This window comes from Nicotiana tomentosiformis, chromosome 6 (assembly GCF_000390325.3).
Source record: "Nicotiana tomentosiformis chromosome 6, ASM39032v3, whole genome shotgun sequence".
NCBI classification, from domain to species: domain Eukaryota; kingdom Viridiplantae; phylum Streptophyta; class Magnoliopsida; order Solanales; family Solanaceae; genus Nicotiana; species Nicotiana tomentosiformis.
The window spans coordinates 98,132,972-98,142,204 of record NC_090817.1 but is presented as its reverse complement, the minus strand read 5'-3'; the positions used below and the strand labels follow the sequence as shown (position 1 = coordinate 98,142,204).

The following is a 9,233-nucleotide window of genomic DNA, read 5'->3' as shown; positions in this document are numbered from 1 at the left end:
ATTCCACACATACACAAAAAAAAACGTTAATTATAAAACGTATCAAATGCACCTACATATAGAATGTTACATTTGTATATAGTTTCAATATTCCTTTTATGCAGAGGACTGCTAATTGGCATGTACTTTTGGAAATTCCATAAAAAATTAAACGTGATACATGTCTGTCAAAAGAAAGAAGAATGAACATTCACTAACATAGTGAAAGATAGAAAGAATTCATATTTAATGATACAAATTAAAGAGTCTAGACATTGTATGTAATTAATTCATTATAATTAAGAAGCCAAGTAGTGTATCAGAAATTAGTCAGCAAGTCTCTAAAAAAGAGAGTTGTGTTCACTATATAAACTTGACGAGAATGGAGTTTCTTCCAAAATCCTTATAAGGCCAAGAATGGAGGACATGATCATGAAATTAGTATTAATATTGTTAAGTGGGATATTATACTTGGGATTGGTTTTTGGAGAAATTAATAAAGAAAAAGAGTGTGGATTTCCATTTCCAGCCATATATAACTTTGGTGATTCGAATTCGGACACAGGTGGAAAATCAGCAGCTTTTCATGAGGTGCAGCCACCCAATGGTGAGACTTTCTTTAACAGACCTTTTGGAAGGGTGTGCGACGGTCGTCTCATCATCGACCTCATAGGTAAGAAATCTTTACACTGTCAGTATATATATAAATATATATAAAGCTTATATTTGTGGTTGGTTTTTTTTTTCCTTTACAGCGGACAGGTTGGATTTGCAGTACTTGAGTGCGTATTTAGATTCAATAGGTGCAGATTTTAGGAATGGTGCTAATTTTGCAACGGTTGGTTCATCCATCTTGCCTGGTGGTTACAGTCCTTTTTACCTTGGTATTCAGATTTCTCAGTTTTTACAATTCAAGAAACGTATTATTTTGCTCAGTGATTTAACAAGTGAGTTCTCCTTTCCCTAATTTTCTTTATTTTTTTTTACATATAAATGTACTCAGAATGACTCTTATAATAAGGTTAATGGCTATTGATCATATTCATGCAGTTACAAACTCGAAGTGGTCTTCGTCAAAAGTGAATATTCCAAAGCCAGATGATTTTTCAAAGGCACTTTACATATTTGACATTGGACAGAATGACCTTTCCTATGGTTTTCAACATACACACGAAGCACAAGTCCGAGCATCTATTCCACAAATCCTAGACAACTTTACTCAAGCCATACATGTAAGGTCTTCTTTTTTTTCTACTGGATTTTTCTTACAATCTCATCAATGCAGCCTCTGAAAGATTGTTAGATCCCTCCTAAATTTGCAGGATGTAAACAAAGTCTTTTCTTTCAAAATCCACTCCTAAAATTACGTCTTTCAGTACTGGACGGTTCTGTTGTTCAATGGATTTAACTTGACCTAATTTTTACGTGGAACATAACTATATGTGGAAAATTAATAAAAAATTTAGTTACAAAGTACTAAATTATAACACGTAATTTCAAAAGTGCAATGGATTCTACAATAGAAGGGGAGCTTTGGCGTAACTAGTAAAATTGCACAGGAGGTGACGAGTTCGAGCCGTGGAAACATCCTCTTGCATAAATGTAGGGTAAGACTGCGAACAATAGACCCTTGTGCTCCAGCCCTTCCCCGGACCCTGTGCATAGCAGGAGCTTAGTGCACCGGACTGCCCTTTTTAATAGATTGTATAATAAGAAATTAACGATTTAAACCCATCAAATTTAAATTATGGATCCATCAATGTTTAGGAGACATACGCTTTTGTTTTTTTGATTGTTGGTTTTTCTTCTTCTTCCTGTTAATACTTATATACATACATAATTTGTACAGCAACTTTACACTGAAGGGGCTCGGAATTTCTGGATCCATAATACTGGACCCATTGGATGTTTGCCTTACAGTCTGATATCTTACCCATTGAAGCCTCAGGGCTTGGATGCCATTGGGTGCGTAGAGAGCCAAAATGAGGTAGCCCGAGAGTTCAACAAGCAGCTCAAGAACAGAATATCACACTTAAGAAAGGAGCTCACTCATTCTGCAATTACTTATGTTGACATTTATTCAGCTAAGTATAAACTAATTAGCACTTCCAAGAAACAAGGTACTATAATATTTTTAACTTTAGTTACTTTATAAATGAGCTGATTGTGTAACCGGTGCACTAAGCTCTCACTATGAGTAGGGTCCGGGGAAGGGCCGGACCACAAGGGTTTATTGTACGCAGTCTTATCCTGCCACGGCTCGAACCCGTGACCTCCTGATCACATGGCAGCAACTCTACTAGTTACGCCAAGGCTCCCCTTCAAATGAGCTGATTGTGTAGTAATATCTTTTAGATTGTCAGTGCATAGAACTTAAAGTCAGAAAAGGTATCGCTAGTAATTTAAGTAAATATTTTGATGGACAAGCAGGTTTTGGGGATCCAATGAAATTCTGCTGTGGTTGGTACAACAATGGATATGAAGTTGCATGTGGGCAGACAACAGTAGTGAATGGAACAGAGTATGGAAAGGCATGTAGTGATCCCACAAAGTACATTAGTTGGGATGGAATACATTACACAGATGCTGCCAATGTCTGGTTGGCCAACTCCATTCTCAATGGCTCTTTCTCAGACCCTCCTGTTCCCATTGAACAATCTTGCACTCATTTATCAAATAGAGTTTAACCAGATAGTGGTTTGGTCAGGCCAATAATCCTGCAGTTTCCAAGAATATTACTACCATATATATAGCTGCATATGTTGTATTTGTCTACTACCACTGAGAAGTCATTTAGGAACTTCTCAATCTTATTTTATGTTGTATGTATGGTCACCTTAATTTGTGTTTAAGTATGACACTTTTTCTTTGATAAAAGTGTTTTTTTTTTCCTTCAAAAAGTGTGCTATCTGCTACTCCTGTCGTCTTTTATTAGTACTGCTACAACAACAATTATTACGCCTCAGTCTCAAACAAGTTGCAAGTGTTTGTAAGAGGTAATGAAATTAAACAGACTAAACAAGTCAAACACATAATTGCTATACTTGTTTAACCAACCCAAGCACTCCATATGTAGGGAAACTTTGGGATAACAAGTAAAACATAAAACTAATAGATTATACTAAAAGAAATTTGTTAACAAAAGCTGATTTTCAAAATGCCAACAAGTCCACAGCTTTCTATTTCAACTGATTCCATAAGGATGCATAATGATATAATGAACTATAAGGTTAATTTCAATAATAGGTTTATGTCTGATGTCACTAATTCAAGGTAAGGAAAAAAGACATCTCCCCTTTTCTCCGGAACACCACATCAGTGTATACTGAAAATGTTAAGGTATTTATAATTTATGAGAAAAAGTTTCCAGGTAAAGGAGAAAGGAAATCTTGAACATCATGTAACTCCCCGTCTGCAAAATATATATACTAACTACTCTACCTCGACCAACTTTAGAATCTATATACATCCTAAAACTTCTCAGCTCTTTTAACCACTTGGCGGTTGAAGGGGCTACTGGAGCATGCTTCTCATATGAAAGGTGAGTTGCTAGTATTATGCATTATGCAATCAAAGTAAAGTCATCTTCTTGTTTTGGTTTCTATTGTAGGTGACACTTGTGATCCACCACCAAGAGCTGCAGCAGCAGATTCCACGTGAGTGAGAAGATATTCATAGATCTTTTTTCTTATCCTATCGATGGTCTCAGAATCGATTTCGGGACTTTCATCATCCTTGTTAGATCCAATCTCATCCAACCAGTCATTCACACTCTTCAGCTGGGATAACATGCCGGCTATTTGACCATTATCTGATAAAGCTGAGGCATCCACATCAGCATCCAAGAACCTTTCTACAAATCCTAAGAACCAGTCTTGGGACGCCATTCGTAATATCTCGGCCAAGTCCACGGTCTCTTCAAGACCATCTCCTCTGACCCAATCCGCCGGAGGTGGAGATTTTGGCTTCTGATTAGCTGCTACCCCATCCGTTAAGCGCCGTTGAGAACCTGATGACTGAATCTTAGAACTGACTGTTGGCCGGGGTTTGGCTTGGTTTTTTGCAGGTGCATTTTTGCTTGAGTTGTCAAGGACTAGCATAGGTAGATTTCCAGCCATAGTCTTTGGGCTTGGCGAGGCAGCTGAAGTGGCACTTGGACTTGAAGTTGCTTTTTTGGTATACACCGAGAAGGATGACAGATTGGTAGCCAATGCAGCATTGACCCATAGAGCTGCCTGTTTACGTTTTTGTGACACAACCTTAAGTTCTTCTTCGGATGGGTTTTCTTCATGATCTGATGATGAATCAGCTGACATGGTCTTGGATAAAGACTCGCCAACAAGACGAACATTCTTCAAACTTGCGTGTAGCGCCAAGAATTGCTCAACAGCAGACTGCGGGTTATCTTCCTTTGCTGAGGAGCTCAACTCAGAATATGTGCTGAACATTAAAATAAAGAAATCAGAAGTTGTTTTTGGGTTGCATAATAAAAGGATAAATTCAGTAGACACTGATGAATTAACAAACTATAAAGGTACCACAATTTGAAAGTCTAAATAAACTCTTACAGAACCATGATCCACTATTTGCGTAGAATGGCAGAGTAATCCTTATTAACCCAGTGCGATTTGAATTCACTTGCTAACCGGTCTACATTAGAAGAATAATTAAAATTTTCACCAGAATAATTCCTTCCTCTAACATGTCCCCACACACCCAGCTGAAACCTATCCCTACTATCAACTGATAGTAGGGGGCATTCCTTCCATTTTGTTGAAGAGTCACTAACTTAAAAAAGTGTTGAGGTCTGTGATTTTATAGGTGGAAACTGGGGGAGGCCCGACAGCATTTTCTGTCCCTTCCTTTTCCTCTTTCAGTAATTCCGGTTGCGAAAGAAAACCTTCTCAACATGGTTATCGTAAAAATCCAAGATGACTTGGTCAAGAAGCCTAAGGGAAGCACATGAATATTAAATGATGGTGGATTCCTTCTAATTTTGGAAAACAGACATCTTACCCCAATGATAAAAAAGTTCAAGGGCATGCAGATTAAATTATATTTATCCCGTAGTACTTCTTCAAAATCTATTCATGTCAGATTCAGCACCCTGATTGAGCAACTATGTTTCCTAGCAGGAAACAGGAAATGTATAGATAACTCCAGTTATACAGGACCAACAAGTAAAAGGAAAAATGAAGTCACAAAGATCAAACCAGAAACGTTAATTGAAAATTGGCAAGAGATCATTTAGCGCTCTCTTTTCTAATTCAATAAGAAAAGAACGTTGCTATTCATACAAGTTAGTAAACAATTTGGCTTCATCATATGGGACAATAAATCCAGCGAAACAATTACATAGGGCTGTCACATGAAGGAAGATAACATACTAACTAAAAGAAGCAGTCACCCTTCTGTATGAAAGTTATTGATCAGAAACAAATTCCTTATTTCAACAAGAAATCTATACATATCCAGCCTCCTACCCCCACCCCATTTCACCATTACCGAGGAGCAAAAGGAGATTCGCTTTTGGCAATTGCACCCAACTACAAGGAAATTTGTCTATATGGGATTGAGCGTGCGTTCAAGTGAGATGAAGCGAGGTGAAACCGTAAGCGTGGAGGTGTTAAGAATAATACTACCCCATGAGGTACATATCCAATTTATTTCAACCGACTCTGAATACATATTCAGAGAATAGAATAGTTCATGTTTCCTCCCAGGAAGTCATCCTTAACACATTCAAAGGAAGCATTAACTGTTCAATATGACCAAACAAGATCTCACAGATGAGCTATTAGTAAAGTGTGCTGTTATCCTCAAAATTTACCACATCCAGAGGCATCATGAGCCAGTCTAGCTTTTGAATTTTGATATCATCTTAAGGCAATAACTTTTATTTATTTTTAAACAAGAATAAAGTGCAGTGAAGGATTAGATAAAGATTGCAGACAGCTCAACCTTCCAGTAATATTAGACAAGAACAAAAAAAGAAATGGGCAGTGGACTAAAGCTGTTAATCTTACCAATTCCTTTTTCTAGTTTACCACCCATAAACACTATTTAGAACAGGCAACTAAAAACAGCATCACCATAATAAGATGACAAGATTTTAATGCACATTCTCCCGTCCAACTTAACTCCTGGAGCAAATGATGCGGTCAAAATTGCTTGTCCATACCATATGGCAGTGTTAGGCTCAAGATTCTTTCAGTTAATCATTGTATAGTAGTTCCGACAGTATGATGCATGAAATGAGGAATATAGCTGTATTTTTCACCCACACTAAGCTCGCCCAAAGAAAAAATGAAAGAGTTTGAAGTGGTACACTCCAAATTTTTGGTAATTGATTATACAGAATGTAGCCATAGAACCTGAATCTTTCTCAATTGGCTCCAACTTAACAAGATGTTACTAGATATACAGCCTAAGTGCCTAACTCTTTTGATTAGTTTTTGGTGCACCCACGAGTTCCCTTTTTCTGTAGATGACAGGGTGTCCATTTTTTATCAGGTAAATAAATGGGCGTCTTTGTAGAGAACCCTATTTTCAGGTTGTATACTTGTATATGGGGTTTTCTCCCCACAGCATCAACAAATATTACCTTGCAAAAACTATTACTACTATGCCTCAATCCCAAACAAGCTGGAGTAGCCTAACTCAATTGTCTGTAACTCGAAGCAAATAAACTGATTTTAGCTCTTAAAACTCACCTTTTACCATCCACACTCAAATAGAAGGAATAGCTATTAAATTCCTACTTACATACCCAAAAAAGGGAAAAAGGAAGGAATACCTTAAACATCTAAGTAAGCTTTCAGTAGCCGAAGCCACCTGCATAGCCTCAATGGCTGCTATCTGTGCGGCATCTCTGTGCTTCATGACTTCCTATAACATGAGATGATATCTTTCAGAGATCAAATAAATAGTACAATCCGCTAATGCATATAATCATCCGATAAGAAAAGGGTTTATAAGCAAACACATCGGCCACACATGCCTATTCAAAATAGGAAAGATTAACTAATAAGACCATCAGGTTACTCGAAAAAGTGGGAAAATATCATATATAAAAATCATACCTTTCCAATCTTTGCCAGAGAAGATGGTAGTGAAGACCAGGCAACATTTCCATCTGCTAAAGTTCTATTACTGACAGCAACTTTGACCAAGTTTTCTCCTAAGCCATTATTGACTTCTCCAGGTAGCTTTCTTCCCATGGATGTTTTCTGCTTACTTGATTTCTCAGCATCAACAGGCTCTCCATTTGCAGAATTCTTCTTTAAGGAAGTTTGAACCTTATTTTCCTCTTTGGATGATTTTGCGAGTATTCCCCTGTTATCTTCTTTATATGTCGGCTTCTCACTGGTTGATTTTCTTGGAACCTGCACCGCTCAAAGCATTTAGATAAAGACTAAAGACAGAGTACCAAAATCTCTGTATTAAAGGCAACAAAGTCAAATAGTTATATGGATGTGTATTTTAATCAGTTTAAACCAATACCCAAACCATCAGAAACTTTTTATCCTTGCCTCGTGCATCCTTTCTCAGAGTGCTAGAAAATCATAACGAGACAGGGAAAAATACTTACAGAAGTGCTCCTTGTTTCGGGCTTCAAATCATGCTTGTTGACCCTCAACCTTGGACTTTCTCTACTCTTCAAATCCATATTCCCTTCCCAGCTCTTCCTCAAGGCCTTAGGCTCCAAGTCGAACCCTTTAACAATATTCTTCAATGAATTCCCACCCAGCACTCTCTTCGGTGTTGGACTCGCCCCACGAACAGAACTTGGCTTCTCCGGTCCAGGTTTAGCTGTTGCTTTCTCCAATCGTTCTAAGCCCTTAACCTTTGCTTGTAGCTTAACCCCATTTGCAAACTTCTCAAAAGAAGTTGGTAATGAATAACAACTTGTAGGAGATGTGGGTATTGATCTTGAGCTAGAAGACTTTAATTTCAATAGAGAATCCTTTTTCTCCACTACATTTAACGCTAACTTCGACAAGTGAGACTTCGACCAAGTCAAACTAGGCTTCTTCTTTTCCACCTTTTCCTCTTTGGTGCCACCATTTGATCTAGAAACTGCAGATTTGTTATTATCTTTCACCCCCACATGATTATTGGCTAACGCTTTCGAGGCTGACTTAGTCTTATCTTGTGATTTTGAACCAGGAGACAAATTAGCATTGTTATTAAGGAAACCTAAAGAATGAGTTGCAACTATATCTTCAGGAGTTCCAACACAAGGATGTCGGCCGGGGATCGGCCGAACCCCTCTAAGGATAGGCACAGGTGAAGCAGCTTCAAGCCTTTCAACATGAATAAACTGACCTAATTGAATCTTATCACTAAGAATAAGATCATCATGTTCATCAGGCAAAGATACATAAGTGGCATGAGAAGAATCTGATACCTTTAAATAGAAACCTTGGTTTGGGAAAAGCTCACCACCTGCTAATGCTGGTACAATGCTAACCACTTGCAAAAGAGATGACCTGTGCTCACCAGCAACTTTCACATCTGTGTTCATATGCTGAAGAAGTTTCAATAACACACCAGGTACCAAAGTAGCCATTTCCCCAAATCTTCAATTAGCATTACCAGCAAAAAAATTCCCAAATTGAAGAACTTCAAGACTTCAACAAAGAAAAGAGACTTTCTCCCCACTTTCAAGATTAAGAAGAAAGATTACAGCTTTACAACTCTCACTCAAAGGGGCTTACACTTAAATCTCAAACCCACATAGGAAATGTTGGTTTACAAGTATAATAGAAAGGAAAATCCCACAAAACCACTCAAACAGATCAAATAAAAACCAAACCTTTGCTATCAATAATAGTTAATAAAATAGAGAGAATAAAGCCAATGTAACCCTATTGAGATTTGCTACCAAATTAGCTTTTCTTAAACCAACAAAAGATTCCAACTTCCAGTGAATCAAGCAGAGGAAAATCAAGAAATTGGTGCCATCAATGGTCAAGAGAAAGAGAAAGAGAGAATAACCAAAAGGAATCAAGAAGAGGAAGGACTGAAACTGAAAGGGGGTTTGGCATTTATACATTTATGAGCAAAATGTATGTAAATTATGTAAAAAGAATAAAACAAGTGATAAAATAGTACTACTCCGTTAATTTATTTGAAAAACCCCAAATAGGAAAAAGCATAAATAGTACTCCTATTGTATTGAAAGAGTGCAGATGAGGAAAAGGGTGAAGGGTTACTCACATTGATTGCTCAGTACAAAGTGTCAATGGGTA

The 9,233-nt window shown here is 37.5% G+C and overlaps 2 protein-coding genes across 2 annotated transcripts; one reads left to right on the top strand and one right to left on the bottom strand.

Annotated features, from left to right (window-relative positions):
- Nucleotides 1-308: 308 nt before the first annotated feature.
- Nucleotides 309-2,874, top strand: LOC104109873 (GDSL esterase/lipase At3g27950). The gene is made up of 5 exons (XM_009619250.4): nt 309-652; nt 735-926; nt 1,030-1,211; nt 1,829-2,099; nt 2,410-2,874. Exons 1-5 carry the CDS (start codon nt 397-399, stop codon nt 2,664-2,666), a joined length of 1,158 nt encoding a protein of 385 aa, XP_009617545.1. The 5' UTR covers nt 309-396; the 3' UTR covers nt 2,667-2,874.
- A 254-nt stretch (nt 2,875-3,128) lies between these two features.
- LOC104109887 (uncharacterized) lies at nt 3,129-8,996 on the bottom strand. Its single transcript, XM_009619268.4, has 4 exons — nt 7,571-8,996; nt 7,062-7,364; nt 6,776-6,867; nt 3,129-4,419 (listed from the first exon to the last, which is right to left on the bottom strand). The coding sequence occupies exons 1-4, from the start codon at nt 8,549-8,551 to the stop codon at nt 3,561-3,563; spliced, it is 2,235 nt and encodes a 744-aa protein (XP_009617563.1). The 5' UTR covers nt 8,552-8,996; the 3' UTR covers nt 3,129-3,560.
- Nucleotides 8,997-9,233: the final 237 nt, after the last annotated feature.